Genomic DNA, 21,987 nt, shown 5'->3' on the forward strand with positions numbered 1-21,987 from the left:
CTACTCCCATGTCCCCTCCCCTTCACTCTCTCTTCTTTGCCCGATCAAAATTGCTTCATTCTCCCCCTACGCCATGCCCCCCGCCCCCGCCAATCCATTAAGGATCTGTATCTACTTATCAGTGAGAACATTCATTTTTTTGGGGGGGGGGATTGGCTTACTTCGCTTAGTATGATATTCTCCAACTCCATCTGTTTACCTGCAAATGCCATAATTTTATTCTGTTTTAGTGTTGAGTAATATTCCATTGTGTATATGTATCACAGTTTCTTTATCCATTCTCTATTGAAGAGCATCTAGGTTGCTTCCTTTTTTAAAAAAATTTTAATCTGATAATTTCAGAGAAGAACCTAACTACTTCCTATATCTCCAGCCCTTTTATTTTGAGACAGGATCTGTGTTGCTGAGGGTCTCACTGGTAACTCTTTCTGGCACTGATTCAAGACAAAATATCTATTGTGCCTTTTACCATAGTCTTCCCTACATATTCTCATTTTGAGAAAAAAATAATTTTTTCTTTGTGTGTTTATATGCTAGAGGGCTGTTTTTGGCTTAGACTATCATTCAGGTTAATAGGAACCTGAATTGATTGTCCCCTGAGATGTGGGGTTGCCAGCAGTTGTTTGCTAGAATGATTTTATCCATATCCTTTTTAGCAGTAAAATATTGGAAAGAAAATTATATGATACATGTCTTTGGATTACTGCTATTTTTCTTACCAACAACTGCCATTGTTTTAATACTGCCCTTCTGGTCTTTAGGCTCTTGAAGAGGGATAGTTCAGATTTTGTAGCTGTTGCAAATTGGTATATAATTTAGTTACTCTGGCAGCTCCTCTGGAAAACTTGTTTCTTTTCCCTCCCCTTTCTGACATTGGGTATAGGAAACAACTTGAAAAGTATCAGTTCTATTCACAGGTCTATCCAGCCTTTATTAAAGTACCTACCAGTAGCCAGCTTCAGCAACTTAATGACACCTTATCTCAAAGTTAAAATGGTTGAGCCGGGGTGGGATGGAGGGTGTGGTGGTGCACACCTATAATCCCAGCAGTTTGGGAGACTGAAGCAGGAGGATCACAAGTTCAAAGCCAGCCTCAGTAGTGTAGCAAGGTCTTAAGCAACTTAATGAGACTCTGTCTCAAAATTTTTTAAAAGGGCTGGGGATGTGTCTCAGTGGTTAAGTGCCCCTAGGTTAAATCACTGATAACCACCCCCCCCCCCCCAAAAAAAAAGTATCTACTGTGTTTCAGGCAGTATACTAGCTGCCTTAAGGGTAAAATAGATTTGAAAATGAAAGTTGTTGCTTTTCTTTAATATTCTGAACGTTTTTTTCAATTTGAAAAGGTAGAATTGATAAAGGAAATTGAATTCTGAATTTAAGTGTAACAACTTATAATAAAAGTGTGATGAATTCATATTCTATAGTCCTACAATTTATTAATACAAAGAATATGTAAAACATAAATGGAATAATAAATGCATTTACATGTTATTTGGCCTGTATTTCTATTGGCTCGGTGTTTTACAAATTTTTGTGAAGGCGGAGATCATGACATATTTAGATTTTTTTTTTTCAGTTTTATTTGCTTTATAATTTAAAATTCTAGAGCTGGGGATATGTGTGGCTCAGTGGTAGAGAGTGCATGCTCCAGTCCCCAGCACTGCAAAAACAAAAACAGGGAACGTCTGTGTATCAGTAAACATTATAAATGTTTCATTTTTGTGTGGCAGTAATTATTATTATTATTATTATTTTTTGGTGGAGATTGAACCCAAGGCTTAGCACATGGTAGGCAAGCAAGCATTCTACCATTGAGCCACTTGAGTTTTTTTCGTTTGGCTTTCAAAGTTTTATTATAGTGGTCAAACAGTCCAAAGTCAAAACACAGTGTTTTGGAAACATTTTTCTTAGTATGGTAAAGAATGTGAGAATAATATTAACCTTATAAAATTTGAGTGGAATTTTTTTTAAATTAGGGGTTTATTTATTTATTTATTTATTTTACAGTAGAATGCATTTTGACATGAAGTGCACAAATGGAGCACATCTCATTCCTCTGGCTATACACGGTTCAATGTCACTCCACTATTATAATCATACATGTATATAGGGTAATAATGTTTGTCTCTTTCTACTGTTCTTCCCATCCCCACAGCCCCACCCCTCACCTGACTCTCCTCTACACAAACCAAAGTTCCTTCATTCTTCCCTAAATTAGGAGTTCTTAATCTGGGTTTCATAAAGTCAATGAAATGTCTGAAATTATTTGTAAAATTTAAGTGTATGAACATTTTTCTGCAGAACAGTCTATAGATATTCATAGGATAATGTGGCTTAAAAAGTGGTTTAAAAACCATTGCTGTAAAGGAATTTTAGTTACCTACATTTCTGTTGTTAGAAAATAGATAGGTATTGGGGCTGGGGCTGTGGCTCAGTGGTAGAGCACTCATCTGGCGTGCTTGGGACACCGAGTTCAATCCTCAGCACCACATAAAAATAAAATAGTAAAATAAAGATGTTGTGCCCACCTATAACTAAAAAATAAATATTAAAAAAAAATAGATAGGTGTACCTAAACCTTCCTTTGTTTTATCTTAGGCTTTTCTGAATATTTGAGTGGAAAAGATAAAGTTTTGTTTTCTTTTCTCTTTACAACCTTTTTTTTTCTGCCTTTAAAATCACCTTCAAGAATTGTTTACTGCTTCCATAGGAATTTCTTTTGGTATTTTAGCTAATTGTCTGTTTTGATAATCCTTAAGCCACCTCAAAATCTGAACTGAGAAATTCACTGTTTGGATTCTGAATTCTGAAACTGAAAAAGAACATAAGCAACAGATAGGAGATTTTGAACAGTTAGAATGGTGGTTTCAGTCATACTTTTTTTTTTTTTAAAGAACTTCTTCAGGAAGTAACGTAAAGGTTCAGGAAAGAGTCTGCCATTCATGGGATAGTAAGGATATGGGGAGTCAGTGGCTCTATTGGTGTAGCAGGGGAAAGTGAAAGTAGAGAAGATGGCATTGGTGATCAGGCATTTCCTAAGTTCTCTGCCTTGCCGATTTTTTTTTTCTTTCTTTCTTTCTTTCTTTTTTGGTACTGGGGATCAACCCAGGGTCACTTAACCACTGAGCTGCATCTTTAGCCACTCCCCCACCACCACCTTTAAATTTTGAGACAGGGTCTTGGTAAGCTACTGAGGCTAGCCTGGAACTTGTGATCCTCCTCTCTCAGCTGCCAGAGTTGCTGACTATTGTACCTGGCTCTGTTTCATAGATCTGAATGGTTCACGGCTCTTTGTGGAAATGGGTCTTAAAAGAGTTGCTAGGACTGAGTGTGTAGCTGAGTGGCAGATCTCTTGTCTAACAAGGTTTTTGTGAGGCCCTGGGTTCAGTCTCCAGCATTGCAACAGACAAAAAAACAAACTAAAAAACCAACAAAACCAGAGAGTGTTGATATACTGAATTTAAAACTTCAGAGAAAGTGGAAGTTAAGCATAAACTTTCTTAAGAAAGATTTCTGACTTGCCTTCTCTTTTTTCATGTGCTCTCCTGCTTTTTGTGCAGGTGGATGGAAGCATGCCTAGGAGAGGGTTTGCCACCCACCACAGAACTGGAGGAAGGGCTTCGGAATGGGGTCTACCTTGCCAAACTAGGAAACTTCTTCTCTCCGAAAGTGGTGTCTTTGAAAAAAATCTATGATCGAGAGCAGACCAGATACAAGGTGAGTTCTACTTTACTTGGTGCTTAGATTTTTCTATAAAGTTGAGAAAGAAGGCTAGCGAACTGTATTCTGAGAGCAGTTGAGAAGTATGTGTAAGATGTGTTTGCTCCAATAAAGTATGGCCTTTAAAATACCTGGAAGAATGGAGGAAATAGTGCAAAAGAAATATATAGTAGTAAAAGAACTTTGTCTCTCTGTATTTCTGTTAGAATTCTCTTTTTGGTGCTAGGAATTGAACCTATGTCTTCACTCATGCTGGACAAGCACTCTACCACTGAGCTATATACCCTGGCCCCAGCAGAATTCTTATGTTGCTGTGTGTCCAGAAATTTTCATAATCCTAATCCTAGATGAAATTTTTCATTCTTGGAAAGTAGAGGAAGTAATTAGGGGAATTACTTTTATTTATTTAGGTACCAGGGATTGAACCCAGGGGCACTTAAAAACTGAACCACATCTCTAGCCCTATTTTATTTATTTATTTATTTTAATTTTGAAACATGGCCTTTCTTAGGCTGGCTTTGAACTTGCAATCCTCCTGTCTCAGCCTCCCTAGCCACTGGTGGTATTACAGGTATGTGCCACTGTGCCCAGTAGGAAATTACTCTTTAAATCTAATTTTAACCAAGTGCTGAGATTTATTGGCAAATAGAAATCCATAGCAACTTCAGGCAAAAGCATTACTCTGTAATATCAGGTAATATGCAAGGTTAAATGCAAAAATGACTCAATTTCAGAAAATTAAAATTAATAAAATGGTTTGATTTCTGTGACTCAGGGCCCTGAAAAAGACTATTAAACTAAATTGGAATATTGATAAGGAGCAAATTTTGTTGTCTACAGAACTCCTAAAGGGACTTTGCTCATCAGCTCTTACTTGTAACAGCATGAGTATGAAAAAAATGGCGGAGGACAGCATAGCTAATGGTGAATGTAAGAGTGGTCAACTCTCAGAATTGGGCCATACATCATAATGAGCTCAGACTACAGATGATGTGAAGAAAGATTTTTACATTGTGTGTTGAAATTCAGGTGAAAATAGAGAAGGTATAGACCCTAAACCAAAATTAATATCTTAAACAGAAACTTTTCTTAGTCAAAAAACAAAACACATTGAGTTTTAAGTAAGCAGTTACTCTGAAGACAACTCTGGAGCTGTTCTTTAGACAAAATAGAAGGATAATAAAGGAGAGTAGAAACTTCACAGCAATGATTTTTTAAAAAATATCCTATCTTTGTAAGGATTTACTCTTGAAAGTAAATCTTGTTCAGAAACAGCAGACATAGGGACAGTGGGTGTATGTAGCTCTATGCTAAAGCACTTGACTAATGTACTCTCAGCCCTGAGTTCAAACCATACCACTTCAAAAAGAAAAAGATGTTTAGAAGAGGGTATTTTTATGTGTAATGTGAAAACCCTGATTGATGTATTATAATATTTGTCATTTTATTGGTAACTTCTATTTTTTATATGACACAATAATTGCTTTATGTACTTTATCTCATAATCTTTTCAATAAATATATAAGGTAGGTGTTATAGAGGGGGAACCACAGACTGAAAGGGTGAAGTGACTTGTTTATGTCACCAGTTGATGCCATGAATTGAATCCAGGATTGTGAAACTCCAAAGCCTGTATTCTGTGAAGCACACTGTATACAGGATGGTTTTCTGAGTGATTCCTAAGTGAGAGGAGCTGATGTATAAATTGGCTTCTTGGTATTGGAATGTGAATATAGTGACTTTAAATTTGAGGGGAGCTTGTAAACTCTCAGGAGGAAACTTCTGTCAGGAGAGTTTTTATTTAGTATTTGCCAATAGTACTTAATGGTCTTTTATTTCTTCTAGGCAACTGGCCTACACTTTAGACACACTGATAATGTAATTCAGTGGTTGAATGCCATGGATGATATTGGATTGCCTAAGGTAACTTGCCTGATATTCATAGTTCTGCCTGTTTCAGTAAAATAGTTCTCATTCTATCTATAAAATTATTCTCAGGATGTTTGTTTTGTGCTACTGGAGATTGAATCCAGGGGTGCTCTACCATTAACCTTCATACCCAGCCTTTTTTATTTTGAGATAGCCTCTTGCCTTAAACTTTCAGTTCTCCTGCCTCAGCCTCATGAGTAGGTGGGGATTATGGGAATGTGTCTCCTTACTGGTGGTTAATTTTTTGTTTAATGCTAAAGATTCTTTTTTTCTTTTCAATTTGTTCTTTTTTTTTTATTTCCTTATACCTGTTTTGTTTTACTCTAGTGAAATTCCCTATGATGATAATTACTTTTACTACATTAATTTTAAGACTTTTTATATTAAAGTGTTTTTTCTTAAATAGAATTTACATACTCTAAATTTCATCATTTTAAAGTGTACAGATAGTGGCTTTTATTTATTCACAAGTTATTACATTAAAAATATGAAGTTAGGCCAGGTGTGGTCATGCACATCTATAATCCTAGCAGCTTAGGAGGCTAAGACAGAAGGATTAAAAGTTCAAGGCCAGCCTCAGCAACTTAGCAAGGCCCTAAGCAACTTAGTGAGGCCCTGTCTCAAATTTAAAAGAAAAAAGTCTGTGGTCATAGCTCAGAGGTAAAACACCCCTGGATTATATATCCGGTACCCATCCCCCCAAAATTAAAAAAATATATGTTTATATATACACACACACATGTGGAAGTATTTTAGAGATGTCATTTTCCAGCTTCAGAGTAACCAAAATCCATAGGTTATTTTATATTTCAAATTGTCAAGGCAATATAATGACATTTCTCCCTGTGTCTGTTTTTGGTGGTGGTTGTATAGCAATATGCATATTCTGCATTTTTTCTCAGGAGTTTATTTTTGTGCTGCTATTAGTGAAATTGCTACTCACTAGATACCCATAAAGGCCATGTCGTCCTTGGAGGCATGGTTAAGTTTGTCTTTGACCTACTTTTAAGAATTTATTTCCCCTCAAACAATTAGAAAAACACAAAAGATGTATTTGTAAGGATTTTCCAGCCTGCTTATAATAGAAAAATTGATAGCAAACCACTTGTTCCTTCACTAGGGATACTATTGGTGTTAAAGTCAAATATGGGTGCCATTATATGTCCGCTTATGTAGACAAAGGAGCTGTCTTCACGTGTTAAGTAGGGGGAAGGAAACCAGTTTATGGTTATAAGAGCTTGTGTCCGGCTAACTCATTTCTGTGTGTTGGGATTAAGAGGTGGTTTTTATTTTCATTATATGTAGCTGTGGAGTCCAAATGTTTATAACTAAAGAAAGAATAAGAATAGTGATGTGTGAAGTATCAGAAAGTGGCTTACACCACTTGGAAATGAATATTTGATATTTAGTGTACTGCTGAGCTCAGTATTAGCTCATGTCTGTTGAAATGAGTTAAATCCAGAGCTGAGTCTTTGTAAAAGACCAGCTTTTATCCTCTTTTTTTCAGAGCAGAGTGCTGAAATTCTGTTCCTTGCCACTGGTATGTTTGAGAATTAGGCCCTACAAATGTCAGGAAATGCAATGTGTCAAAATGTTTACAGCTGCTTGGCCTTTCTGTGCACCTGTAACTTCCTGTTCCTGTTTTTTTATATAGTGTATCGCCAGTGGTCAATGACAATTTAACTTCTGCTGAATGGTACTAAGAGCTTTTTTAATATTTGCTACTGCTGGTAGTGTTATTACTATAAGATGCCTTCTTATTGATGTAATTTTAATTACTTTTTTGTTTGTTTGTTTACTAACAGTAGTAACAAACATAGAGTTCCCCAAAGGCTTTCAGGGACAGCATGGTAATCATGTCTGTAGCCTTGGAATATCTACCATACATGATGTAGGTCCAGAAGGCTTCTGAGTAACATGAACTAAAGATACTTCAGCCTAAAAATATATTGATACCCATAAAATAATGTATGGTGTGTAATTTACAGTACATATGTAGTGTTTTGGGATGTCTTTCTTAATCTCCTATGATAAGTATAGAAAATTAATACAATGATCTTTTGCTTCCTGTCCTTTCTTTTTTTTTAAAAAAAATTTTTTTTAGTTATTGGTGAACACAATATCTTTATTTTATTTTCATGTGGTGCTGAGGATCAAACCCAGTGCCTCATACATGCTAGGCAAGTGCTCTACCATTGAGCCACAACCTCAGCCCCTCTTCCTGTCCTTTCTGATTTTTTTATTGTAATTGATATTGTTGGCCACCTTCTCCCTGAAATCTTTTCTGATTTTGAGTTTTTAAATTGTTTTTAATTTGCCCAACTATTCTTGATTACTTGAACTCTTCCACTTTTGTTTAACTCTGTCAATGGGCATTTTTAAAGATGCAATCTTTTTAAAGCTATGTCTCCCATTTTTGTGGTTTCCGTTATTAAGATTCATTTGCTATAAGAAGAACATGGTACCTTCAGTTGGTTGCGATCATTTCTCCTTGGATAGCTTTTTATCACCTAGAATTTTTTATATCTAAAACTAAACCTTTCTTTTCCCCAAGTAAACGTGCCCTTCTCTATGATAAGTGAGACCATGTCATCATTATTACAGTCATCCAAGCTTAGAACCTTGGTGAGATCTTAGTCTAACCAGTCATTTCGAAAACCTTCTTCATTTATGTGAGATTATCTCTTTTATCCATCCACTGTTTTATATATATAAGAACTCCCCGGCCTGCCTCTCCAGCTCCAGTCTTTTCATTATTCAATATATCCTATGTCCTGTCTCCAGTCAGATCTTCCTAAAGCTGTTTTTATCCTTACCCTTAGTTCCAAAGCTAGGGGTTTTCTTTATGTCCTGCTTATCAAGATCAAAATTGTCTGGCTTTTAAGTTGCTCATAGTAATCTGATTCCATCATACTGACCCAACCTTATTTTTCTATTACTTTCTAGAAGATATTCTGTATATTCTTGAAAGCAATGGGCTATATATTTCCTTACTCACAAATATGGTTATTATTGCTTTAACTTATTCTTTTTTCTTGGTATCAGGGATTGAACCCAGCGGCACTTTACCACTGAACTATACCCCTAGTCCTTTTATTTTTTATTTTGAGGCAGGGTCTGAGTTGTTTAGGGTCTCATTAAGTTACTTTTATTTTTTATTAAGTTACTGAGGCTGGCCTCTAACATGTGATCCTCCTGCCTCAGTCTCCTGTGTAATTGGGATTATAGGCATGTACCATTACACCCAACTCTGCTTCATTTGTTCTTATAGTTTCTCTTGGTTGGAAAATCTTTTACTGTCTATTAGGATTCACTCATTAGTTTAGGACTTCATAGTCTGTTTTCCTAGAGGTCTTTATTATTCTCCAGATTCTTCTAATCAACTCATTATTCAGTCTTTTGCTTCCTATCCTCTGTTACCCTTTATTTCTCTAAATCACAGATTGGGTTGTATGGTGCCACTCTACGAGAGAATAGGTCTTCAAATTCAAAGCTATTGCCAGTCTAAACCTAATGCTGTTGCTATTCTACCTCATTGGTTAACCTGTCAAATATATAGGTTCTTCAGTGACCCTGGCTCTGAATTTGACATTAAATTAGCAGTAACATAGACCTAGTTCCCTGCCTTTCTGGGGCTTTTAGTCTGTTGGAGTAGCCATTACCGATAACCATAGGTAATTAGTTAATTGCACTAAGTGCTTTCAGGGAAAAATACCTGTCTTCTACATTCCCATATCCACCCTCTACTCTATATACTTTATTTTTCTATCTTTCTACTTCTTCAAAGTATTATAGTACATTTCATATTTAATGTTTTTTTTTTTAGTGTCTAAATATAGTAGTTTGCATACACTAAAAAGCATGTAGTGTTTGTTGTTGAAGTATTAATCTGACATAGTAACTAAAAAGATTGTGGTCCTTTAACGCCTCATACACTTGCCACTGATTTAAACTGAAATAGAACTTGGGTTTCATTTACCTGTGTCTGGGTCTGAAGTAACTAAATCACTTTTTACACGTCTAATGAAATTCAGTGGGTTGACCAAATAAGGATTCCCCAAATACTTTTCATTATGTATTGCCACATCTTACTCCTTGCAGTGCTTATGATGAAATGTTTGTTCAACCTAATGAAGTGATTTTCTGAATGCCAACAATGTTTTTTAATTGTCCATAGTTTTATTTGTTTTATCGATGATTGGTGAATGATTACATGAAATCAGTGGATGGATAACTTACTCTGCTTGTTTTATTTCTTCCTAGATTTTTTACCCAGAAACCACAGATATCTATGATCGAAAGAACATGCCAAAATGTATCTACTGTATTCATGCACTCAGGTAATTAGATTTTCTTGGTAAAATAAGCAGTTTAGGAGTGACATCTCAATTGAGTGTGTGTCTTTGTACATTGGAAGAGTGAACACATTTTTTCTTTAGCTTCAGGATTTTCAAATAGCATAGAAAGCTGCTAACCTCACACAATGGTGAGAAACAGCTGTGTTTTTCCAGGGAGTAAAGAGAATGGATTTATTTATTCCCATAATAACAGATAGTTTTGTTGTAAAAACACGGCAAAATCTTTCATTATTGATCTAGTGTCTCTGTGACCTCCGCATTTCACGCCGGTGCTGTCTTTTGTTTAGTCATCTAGGTCCTTGCCTTTATTAAGCTATTTGTTCACTCATTCAGTAATTTTTATACCAACATAAATATGATAATAGGAACTGAAACAAATTATTTTTTGCACAGCTTCATGGTAAATTGGGAACATGATTTAATTTCATATCCCTCATTCTTAGAATCAACAGGTGTATTCGATTGGAAGGAAAAGGCGATATCTCTGGAGGGAGGGGGGAATGGGAAGAGAGGGGATGCGTATCATATACTACAGTAATGTAGAATAATGTAGTATTTTAGTAGACTTATTTGATGGCCACAGGACTAAAGGAGAAGATGGGAAAAGTGAGTGAGACATGAATATAAGATTTCTTTGTTTGGATTGTACCTTTTTAGATAGCATCTTATGTGTGTGCTTAATAAATGTTGATTACATGAATGAAGGTATTGTATAATATTGATCTATAAGAAGCCTATTGTCACTCCATGGGGTGCTGCACTCTGTAATCATAGCTATTCATCAGGAGGCTGAGATAGGAGGTTTATAAGTTTGAGGTCAGCCTGGGCAACCAAGAGAGACCCTGATTCAAAATAAAATTAGATAAAAAGGGCTGGGGGTGTAGCTTAGTGGTAGAGTGCTTGCATAGTATGCACAAGACCCTGGGTTCAATCCCTGGTGCTACCAAAAAAAAAAAAAAGAAACCTATTTTTCTGAGTTTCTCTTCTTTCATTTTTATTCCTGGTACTAGAGATTGAACCTAGGGCTTCACACAAGCTAAGTACACACTGTACCACTGAGCTACAACTCCAGCCTGTTTACAGTGTGTTGATCACACATAATGCTGGTATCATTGGAACCAATGTGAAACACACAAAAGAATGAATACAGCTAAGGACTAGTGTACTCTTGTATTGAGAATATAGCAATTTCATATGTGTGTGTGTCTAAGCCAAAATCAGATTGATTCTGAGATTGTGATTGGCTTAGTGTCCTCAGTATTGATGATTTTAATTTTAATTTTATTTTTTGTCAATAACCTTATTAAAATTGTACCTATAATGGCTTTCTGAACTTGGCAAATGCAGAGGCTAAATTGGCAGAATTTCTCTCTACTAGTACTATAGCAGTAATGTAACCAGGGTCCCAGGCTTCAGTTCTCTGAAATACAGATGAGGATTAACTGTACCTTTCTCATGATGGAGTCAGAATGACAAAAGTATTGACAAAACTATTGTTTTCCATTTCTCTTGCATATGCAGTCTATGCTTAGAAAGTCTACACAGAGCAGTGTGTTCTGCTTTGAGATTTATAGTTTCTTTCCTCTCATTTGGTGTTTTTCCTGAAAGTGGGTTGGCACTTCCTACTTGATGATTAAGTAGGAAGTGTGTGTAATTTTTCAGAGCCTCTTCTTTTACCATAAGACACAACAGTGTTCCAGGCATGTTCCTCACCTCACACGTATTGGGGGTGGCATCACCTCCCTTTGGATCAACTGTGATAAAGAAGTATTATTTATGTTTTCTTTCTGCCCCGCCCTCCCTCTTTAAAAGTCATTTGTTAAGGCATTATTCCAGGCATGATCATTGTACTTCAGTCATAGTTATTTTTTTAAATTTTTTTTTCATTATAATGGAAATAAATTCTTTTTTTTTCTTTTATTGATTTTTTTAAAAATACACAACAGCAGTGGAATGCATTACAATTCTTATTACACATAGAACACAGTTTTTCATATCTCTGTATATAAAGTATGTTCACGCCAATTTATGCCTTTATACATGTACTTTTTTGTATTACAATTCTTAATACACATGTGTACCACAATTTTTCATCTCTGTTTGTATATGAAGTATGTTGACACCCAATTCAAGTCTTCATACATGTACTTTGTATAATGATGTCCATCACATTCCACCATCCTTGCTAATCCCATGCCCCCTCCCTTTCCCTCCCACCCCTCTTCCCTGTCTAGAATTCATCTAATCCTCCCATGCTCTCCCTCCCTACCCCACTATGAGTCAGCCTCCTTATATCAGAGAAAACATTCGGCATTTGTTTTTTAGGGGATTGGCTAACTTCACTTAGCATTATCTTCTCCAACGCCATTCATTTACCTGCAAATGCCATGATTTTGTTATTTTTTAATGCTGAGTAAAATTCCATTGTGTATATATGCCACATTTTTTAAAGCCATTAATCTACTGAAGGACATCTAGGTGGGTTCCACAGTTCAGCTATTGTGAATTGTGCTGCTATAAACATTGATGTGGCTGTGTCCCTGTAGTATGCTGTTTTTAAATCCTTTGGGTATAGTCCGAGGAGAGGAATAGCTGGGTCAAATGGTGGTTCCATTCCTAGGTTTCCAAGGAATCTCCATACTGCTTTCCATATTGGCTGCACTAATTTGCAGTCCCACCAGCAATGTATGAGTGTACCTTTTTCCCCACATCCTTGCCAACACTTATTGTTGTTTGTCTTCATAATAGCTGCCATTCTGACTGGAGTGAGATGAAATCTTAGAGTAGTTTTGATTTACATTTCTCTGATTGCTAGAGATGATGAGCATTTTTTCATATATTTGTTGATTGATTGCATATCCTCGTCTGAGTATCTGTTCAGGTCTTTGGCCCATTTGTTGATTGGGGTTATTTGTTTTTTTGGTGTTTAGCATTTTGAGTTCCCTAGCTTTTTTATATTCCCTAGAGATTAGTGCTCTATGTGATGTGTGAGGGATAAAAATTTGCTCCCAGGATGTAGGCTTTCTGTTCACCTCACAGATTGTTTGCTGAGAAGAAACTTTTTAGTTTGATTCCATTCCATTTATTGATTCTTGGTTTTAATTCTTGTGCTATAAGAGTCTTATTAAGGAAGTTGGGGCTGGGGATGTGGCTCAAGTGGTAGCGTGCTCGCCTGGCATGCGTGCGGCCCGGGTTCCATCCTCAGCACCACGTACAAACAAAGATGTTGTGTCCGCCAATAACTGAAAAAATAAATGTTAAAGTTCTCTCTCTCTCCCTCTCTCTCTGACTCTCTCTCTCTCTTTAAAAACAAAAAAAACAAAAAAAAAAAAAAGGAAGTTGGGGCCTAATCCCACATGATGAAGATTGGGCCTACTTTTTCTTCTATTAGACGCAGTCTCTGGTTTAATTCCTAGGTCCTTGATCCATTTTGAGTTAAATTTTGTGCATGGTTAGAGATAGGGGTTTAATTTTATTTTGTTGCATATGGATTTCCAGTTTTCCCAGCACCATTTGTTGAAGATGCTTTTTTTTCCCCACAGTCATAGTTATTTTTAAAGATAACACTCTATTCTTCATTATTCTTAATATATTTGTATACTTTCCATTTCCCCCTAAGTTTTGCTATTCTGAGAATACATTGGAGACTTGGGGGTGTGTAGCTTAGTGGTAGAGCAATTGCTTAGCATGCAGGAGGCCCTGATTTTGATCACCAGTATTGCCAAAAAAGAATTCATTTGGGGGTCAAATAGGCCCATAATCCCAAATTTAAAAAAAAAAAAAAACTTAATATTGGGGCTGGGCCTGTGGCTCAGTGGTAATGCACATGCCTGGTATGTGTGAGGCACTGGGTTCGATTCTCAGCACTGCGTATTAAAAAAATAAAGATCTATCAGCAACTAAAAAAAAATTTTTAAACAAAACAAAAAAACCTTAATATTTCTGAAAATAAAGTTTTAGTGCAAGCTCTTTTGTTGGCAAAACCTGGTAAGGATTAATTGAGGTTATTTAGAATATTTATGTATACTTGTATGTTTCTCTGCAGAAAAGCAATGTATTGATTATGGGTGCTGCCCCAGCACATCCTGGGAATGTCTTCTAATACCATGTACACTATAGAATCTTTTTAATATTTGAAACATTTCTACATTGATGCATGTCTGGCTCAAAGAATTTAGATAAAGGACTGTGTATGGATTCTGTTTGCTAATTAACTGTCATAAGAGTTTTTATTAATAATCTTTGAGATTAGTTTATTGATTTCTATTTTACTCTGTGTCAGCAAAGATAGTTGGAATCAAGATTAGCCAACACAGCTTGCTTCTTGCTATTGCTACAAAGTGTAGCTTAAATAGGGAAAAAGAAAAGTCTAAGCTTAATGACACGCTGACCAGATAACAGGTGTTTTTAGTTAGAAGCATGAAGCAGCCTGAGTGAAGGTTGGGAAGTAATGTTCACTGGTAGGGTTTTTAAGTTTTGAGTTTGAAGCTAAGTGCTTTTTGTGCTGGATTAGAGTATTTGAGTGGCTATTATGATTCTATTTATAGCTCCAGTGTTTCCATAAAATACTCCTAAACACTTCCTAATAAGTAAGGAAAGGTACAAGAAAGATGGTGCCCACACTCCTACTTTTTTCATCAGCCAGTGGTATCTTTGTACACTTTTAATTTACCATCAGATGACATTAAAAGTGACATTTTATGTCTCTTGGGCTATGAAAGTAATGTCCTTAAGTTTTTTAAAATGTGGCAACCATTTTTCTGTTTTATAATGGGAATAAAAGGGGAAGAAATTCCTGGAGAAAATACCCTTACTACTGGGCACAGTGGTGCATACCTGTACTCCCAGAGGATTGGGAGGCTGAAGCAGGAGGATCGCAAGTTCAAAGCCAGCCTCAACAATTTAGAAAGGCCCTAAGCAATTCAGAGACTCTGTCTCTAAATAAAATGTAAAAAAGGACTGGGGATGTGGCTCCTTGGGTTCAATCCCTGGTACTATAGATAGATTGATTAGATAGACAGATAGATAGAGCTAGGGATATAGCTCAGTGGTAAAGCTCCTCTGGGTTCAATCCCCAGTACAAAAAAAGATTAAATACTGTTATTAATCAGAATATAAGTCAGGCATATTAATGGAGAAAATATATAAGGGGACCTATTACATGTATAGAAAGTTATTGATTATTTTTATTTTGCTCTGGAAAACTTCTTGAGTAGTTATAAAATCTTCTGAGAGAGCAACTTTATATGGTTTCATTTTGAATGTTTTGCCCCAAAGGAAAGCACTTAATCATATACATGGCACTTCTCTGAGAAAATATTTAACTGCTGTGGATATATAAACAGAAAATTCAGTGTGTTTTCAGTTCTACATTTGGGTTTATTGTATACAATTTAAGTTTTGATCAGTTCTGTGAATGCAGTGTGCATGATGCCTATATATATTTAAATGATGCTGAAGTTTATAGATAATTTGCAAAAACTGTAGACAATTAAATTTCTAGGATTTGTTTCTGATGTATTTTTTTGTCTTCTCCCTTATTGTTAACTGTCAATGTCTGTGAACTGTCCATTTGATCTCTTCTAACTTAATCAAATCTAGTCTGCTATAGTGTTATAATACACTAACCTTACCCAAGTTTACAGACACTTTCTATATCTGTGAGATATTGATTCATGTTTATGATCTATAGGCTCTGAGTGGATATTAGTGAATGAGACTTTTATTGTTCCTTCTTTCATGGAGCTTAGAGTCTAATGAATTTCTTTTCTTTGTTTAATTTAAAGATTAAGGTACATAATATGTACTTTATTAAAACTCTTGAATTACCTGAATTAAAATTTTATATCAGTAATATGAATTCAGTGTAAGATTTACTGTCTCAGAATGACAATTTTTCATGACAGTTTTTAAAGTGTCACCTAAAAGTTATTGATTATAGGAAGATAAACAGAAACCAAGAGACCTCACTAATATTAGTTATGTTAAAATTAATACTAATACCTAATTATACATTATGTTTATGCCAGAACTTGGATTTGAATTTATGTCTGCTGATTTCCCTGACTGCCAGTTTTCTTTAAGAGCAGCAGGTAGGTACTGCTGGGAGGCCTAACTCTTGTATATTATGTCTTCTAGTTTGTACCTGTTTAAACTAGGCCTGGCTCCTCAGATTCAAGACCTATATGGAAAAGTTGACTTCACAGGTAAGAAGCTACATGCTTGGCAGGAAATGTTTGATTTATTTGAAACAGGCTGGAAAGTCAGCAGCACCAATTTTAAAGAACTAGGGCTTTAAAAATACTCTGGAAAAAATGATGAAAGAAATATAAATAACTTGCCTTTCTTAATGTGATGGACAGAACACTAAACTTGGAATTTCAGGCTGTGTTCTTTCACTTACAACCTAGGTATGATTAGTAAATCTGTTTTCTCATATGTAAATTGAGTAATTTTAATTTGTAATATATATAAAACATAATTGTATTAGCATCTAACATTAAATGTTCATGTATGGTAAAAAGAAAGTTTATAAGTCCTTCCCATTCCTATTGTGGGCAAAGCAAAGGCAAATGAATAGGAAGTGAAAAGATGCAAAGATAGCATTTTAGTAATTTTAAAGTTTAACCATCTTTGGGTGGGTGTTTTTATACATATTAGTCTTTTATTCCTGTTACAAAATACCTGAGACACTTTATAAAGAAAAGAGGCTACCAGGCACATTGGTGCACACCTGTAATTCCAGCAACTCCAGAGGCTAAGGGAGGATCCCAAATTTAAGGCCAGCCTTGGCAATTTAGTTATTCAGCGAGACTGTCTCCAAATTTAAAAAAAGGGGGGGGGGCCTGGGGATGTAGCTCAGTGATAAGAGCTGGGTTCAGACATCAGTTACCCGTACCCCCCAACCCCCCACATATAAGAAACAAGGCTTATTTAGCTCATAGTTTTGTAGGGTGAAAATATAAGATCAGGTGACCCTACTGATTTGGTTTGGCCTCTGGCAGATGGTATGGCAGAAGCATATCTGTGAATAGGGGATCACCTTGCAAGAGAGGTGCCAGAGAGCTAGGTGGGGCCAGAATTTTTTTTAACAGTGTCTTCTGAGAACTAACTCAAGGTTAGTTCCAGATCTACCTGCGTCCTGAGAGCAGTATCACCAGTGACCCTAGAGCCTCCCAGTAGATGCCACCTCTTAAAGGTTCTACCACCTCTCACATTATTGCACCTAGTACTAAGCCTTTAACACATGAACCCCTTAGACAAACTGGTAGCATTATGTGTATTTTCTGTAGTCAGGTGCTTGAAGAGGATGCTTGGGGAGAAAAAGAGCAGAGGTTAATATTGGTTAGGGGTAAAAGAGATTCAAGTTTTTTGAACTAGTGATTATTTTTTAGGCCTGGGAGTTTAAGAATTAATAAGAAAGCTTTTATCTGTGACATTTTTCCTTCCAGGGAAGTTGTTGACCAGATGTGGGGCAAAGGTCAAACCTTACATGTTGTTTTCTTTATCATTTGGCTTTCTGTCTTAGAAACAAAGTTATTGAGTAGCAGCTACTGATTTGGATTTTAAAGACTGAGATAACTGTGATTCACTTCTTGAGCTCCCTTTAAAGCTTCCATTTGTAAGTTAATTGTAGGAAATGCCATAAGTAGCAGTTTTGAAAACTTTCCCATAGGGTCTTCTCACTTTATAGTTAACGTTCAATGCCTAATTAATGTTTATTGATTACAAATTATATAGTAGGTACTATGTTACATGCTCCCATGTATTATTTCATTAAATCCTTTTAATAACCCTAAGGAGTAGATGCCATTTTCTCTCATTTTATAGCTAAGGAATCTGTTTCCTTCTCTGAGTTGTGAAAGGGTACTTAATTTGCTTGGTTGGGTCTTCATTCTTTTCTGTAGAAGAAGAAATCAACAACATGAAGATTGAACTAGAGAAGTATGGGATCCAGATGCCTGCCTTCAGCAAGATTGGGGGCATCCTGGCTAATGAGCTGTCTGTGGATGAAGCTGCATGTAAGAAAGAGATTTTCTGGGTTCCAGTGGGATTGTTACTACAACTTGTAGTGATTAATACTGTGGTGATGATCTTGGACAATAGGAATTCTGCTATCAAGTTTAAGTCTATAGATGGGATTTTAAACATTGCTATAGTCTTCCATGCTGTTGTTATTTGGAAATGAATTATCAATTTTGATTAAAAGAAAAACATTTAGAAAGTGAGTTCTACATTTCATTGCCTTTTTTTTTTTCTTTTTTAAAAAAAATTTTAAACATATTGATAGACCTTTATTTTATTTATTTATATGCGGGGCTGAGAATTGAACCCAGTACCTCACATATGCCAGGCAAGTGTGCTAATGCTGAGTCCCAGCCCCGGCCCCAGCCTCCATTTCATTGCCTTTTGAAGGGTTTCTTTTTTTCTTTATGGTATTCACTAGGTCATTAAGGGTGAACATTTTCCATACCAAATAAATGTTCCTTCTAGTGTTCCCTCATGAGTATTTCCCTGTGTGACTGTAAATTCAACATGGATCATAGGCAGAGCTGTGGCTTTGTGCATCAGAGACTAGGTTTGCAGGATCTAGGGAGTTACTCCTCTAGCTCCAAGTGTTTTTACTCTTATTTATGCAAAGGAACCTTTTGCTGGGTGTGGTCACACACACCTGTAATCCCATCAACTCGTGAGGTTGAGGCAGAAGAATTGCAAGTTCATGGCGAGCCTAAGCAATTTAGTGAGACTCTGTCTCAAAACTAAAAGAGAAAAGAAAAGAGCTGGGGACATAGCTCTGTGGCAAAGCACACTGGGGTTCAATTCCCAGTACAGGAAAAAAAAAAAAGTTTTTCTCTGTAATAGGGGATGCAATGTTGTTTTGTATCTGTATATATCCTTTAGTAATTTCAGTATTCTATGCTTTGAATTTTTTTTTTTTTTTTTTTAGTACATGCTGCTGTTATTGCTATTAATGAAGCTATTGATCGTAGAATTCCAGCTGACACGTTTGCAGCTTTGAAAAACCCCAACGCAATGCTTGTAAATCTTGAAGAGCCTCTGGCTTCTACTTACCAGGACATACTTTATCAGGCCAAGCAAGACAAAATGACAAATGCTAAAAACAGGGTAAAAATGGAATATTTTTATAATTAATTTATATTCTTCTATCATTCGGTATGACTCCACTTTAAAAAAGTTTTATTAAAGTATAATTTACATACAATAAAATCCATGCATTTTAAGTATACAATTTGAGTTTTACAAATGTATGTGGCTGTTTAACTATTTCACTGAAGAGTTCCCTGACTCCTCTTTGCAGTCAATCTCCATCTGCCCATCCCTCCTCCAGATAACTACCAACCTGTTTTTCTCACTATATCATACCATTTCTAGAATTTCATTGAAATGCAATTATACAATATGTAGTCTCTTGGTATTAGGTTCCATTTTGACCTCTTGTTTTCTTTTTGAATTTTGTGCGAATGAAGTTTTGGATTGTGGCCATTAAAAATTACTTATATCCTTTGGAAAGATGATTTCCAAATCATTTTCCCCAGCCCCTCTGGAGTGAATTTTTTTTTTTAACCATTTTATCACTGTGTAGAAGTTAGCTGAATGATTCTTACTTGAAAAAGAAAAATGAGGCTAAGAATGTCCTATAAGACTTCACTCAAGTTTATTCACCCCTTGAAATTAATGATTAAAATGTTTCAGTTCTTTGGAAAGTATTCAGATGATAAGATGAAGTCAACTCTGCTCTCAGAATATTCTTTAAATCTCTTATCATTGAGCAGGGATTTCAACCCCCAAAACAGGTGCCCAATTGATCTGCAGATTTGTAATTGCAGCCCTGCCCCTGTTTGTGCCACCAGTGAAGCTTCAAGATTGGTACCCATGTGTGCCCATTCTGCTCACGTCTGAGGCAAGATGTGGGTCATTAGTCCCACCACCTCACAGGGTTTATCCAGTGCTTCCTTCACTTGTCTAGCTCTGCAACATCCCAGTGCTTATTAACAAGTAGATCTAGTCAGGTTTTTAGTTGTAATCACGCAGCATTCTGCTCTTTTTTTTTTACAAAGGATTGAAGTCACATACACACTTGTTCTTAATTGTGTTGAATGGTGGTAGAGAGGTACAAATGTATTTCTGTGGTCTTCTTAGAGACCTGAACTAATTTAATTATACTTTTTACTCATCCTCAGACAGAAAACTCCGAGAGAGAAAGGGACGTTTATGAGGAGCTACTCACTCAAGCTGAAATTCAAGGCAATATAAATAAAGTCAATAGTAAGTATGTTCTTGAATAAGCACCTAAGGGGATATTACAGAATAATGTTTGTGTTGTTCTACTCTTGGACTTAAGACATGGTTTAGCTGGGCGCAGTGGTGCATGCCTGTAATCCCAGTGGCTCGGGAGGCTGAGGCAGGAGGATCAGGAGTTCAAAGCCAGCCTCAGCAACTTAGTGAGGCCCTAAGCAATTGAGTAAGACCCTGTCTCTAAATAAAATATTCAAAAAAGGGCTGGAGATGTGGCTCAGTGGTTAACTGCCCCTTGGTTCAATCTCCAGTACCCCCACCTACCCACATCCCCACAAAAAAAAGAAAGAAAAAAAAAAAGACATGGTTTAATTGTAGACATTAGTGGATTTGTTTAGGAATGATTATTTATTACAGTATTGTGTATTCTTGTGTCTGTTTGAACTATCATTGCCCTCAGATGACCCTTGTTCTTATACCTGCAAGGGCTTCTGGGCTTTCTTTTTTGATTATTTTATCCTGTTAAAAATATTTTAAAAACATGTTTTCTGACCAGGCATGGTGGAGCATATTTGTAATCCCAACAGAGGATTGAGAGGCCAAGGAAGGCGAATCACAAGTTGGAGGGCAAGTGACTTCTGTCATAGAGCCACACCCCCAGCTGTTTACTTTTAATATTTTGAGTTAGGATATCACTAAGTTAATGAGGCATGCCTTGAACTTGGAATCCTTCTGCCTTAACCTTCCAGGTATCTGTGATTACAGGTGTGGACTACCATGTCCAGCTCCTCATTTTTTTGAACATCTTTGTAAATTCCTTCAGTTAGAGATTATTCTGCTTCTTTTGAAATTTTTATAATTCCCAGCATAGTGTTATACTCAACAAAAGAACAAAAATTTTTATTATAATCAATTAGACCGCATTTTGATTTGTTTTGCTCAAGATAATAATATAGTAATCATTTATTTATTGGAGGTTCTAATTTGTTGTTTGAACTAATAATACTCTTGATAACTAGAGAGGAGTTTGGAAGAATTTCATCAACTCCATTTGATACAGAGATCTAAATCTTGACCAAGATTCTTTGTATTCTATTATATTATGGTTCATTTATTTAGGATAATGACCTTCTGAACAAAGTAATAGTTCCCTTCAAGTATGATTGATTTCTTGTGCTGTATCTCTCTGAATACTTAGGTTAGCAAATATAAACTGGACTGTGCTTATACTTAGTACTCTGTATGAGAAGAAAGTCCAGCATGTTTCCTGTTGCATAGAGTATATAAAATATTTTTTTGCTTTACTAAGGAGTTTTTCCTACAATATTGTTCAGGGTTTTATAACCTTTATTGCTTTCCTTGCTAATTATATGAGAATTATAAACTTGCAAGAAAATAATCATAAGTGTGTGTACTCGGTGTTCTATGCACATTGTTCTGATATGGTCACAGAAGTTCTTTCAAATAAACTCAATATAGTGGGGAAGGTAGCTATGCAAATGAATAATTTCAGGACAGCTTTATTATAACAAGGTAGCAAAGATATATGAGGTGCAGTCATAAAGAAGGGAATGGTAACTTCTCAAGGTTGGGGTAAGTTTTCAGTGCATGTGAATATTCACTGAGAATATGAGGAATATTATGTTCTTACGAAGATATAGGGACTTTTTCATCTTAATGTAATTATAGATAGAGGGTTTTTTTTGTTGTTGTTGTTAGGGTA

General features: G+C 36.0%; 1 protein-coding gene across 2 annotated transcripts in view; it reads left to right on the forward strand.

Annotated features, from left to right (window-relative positions):
* Iqgap1 (IQ motif containing GTPase activating protein 1) overlaps positions 1 to 21,987 on the forward strand; it is a 107,163-nt gene that overhangs the window by 33,062 nt on the left and 52,114 nt on the right. For both annotated transcript variants that reach the window (XM_015493036.2, XM_048790217.1), the window contains exons 3-9: positions 3,561 to 3,717; positions 5,566 to 5,643; positions 9,913 to 9,989; positions 16,146 to 16,213; positions 17,915 to 18,028; positions 18,955 to 19,133; positions 20,210 to 20,294. In XM_015493036.2, the coding sequence (XP_015348522.1) occupies positions 3,561 to 3,717; positions 5,566 to 5,643; positions 9,913 to 9,989; positions 16,146 to 16,213; positions 17,915 to 18,028; positions 18,955 to 19,133; positions 20,210 to 20,294 (758 nt within the window). The remainder of the gene's footprint in view (positions 1 to 3,560; positions 3,718 to 5,565; positions 5,644 to 9,912; positions 9,990 to 16,145; positions 16,214 to 17,914; positions 18,029 to 18,954; positions 19,134 to 20,209; positions 20,295 to 21,987) is intronic.

Source organism: Marmota marmota, unplaced genomic scaffold (genome assembly GCF_001458135.2).
Source record: "Marmota marmota marmota unplaced genomic scaffold, marMar, whole genome shotgun sequence".
NCBI lineage: Eukaryota > Metazoa > Chordata > Mammalia > Rodentia > Sciuridae > Marmota > Marmota marmota.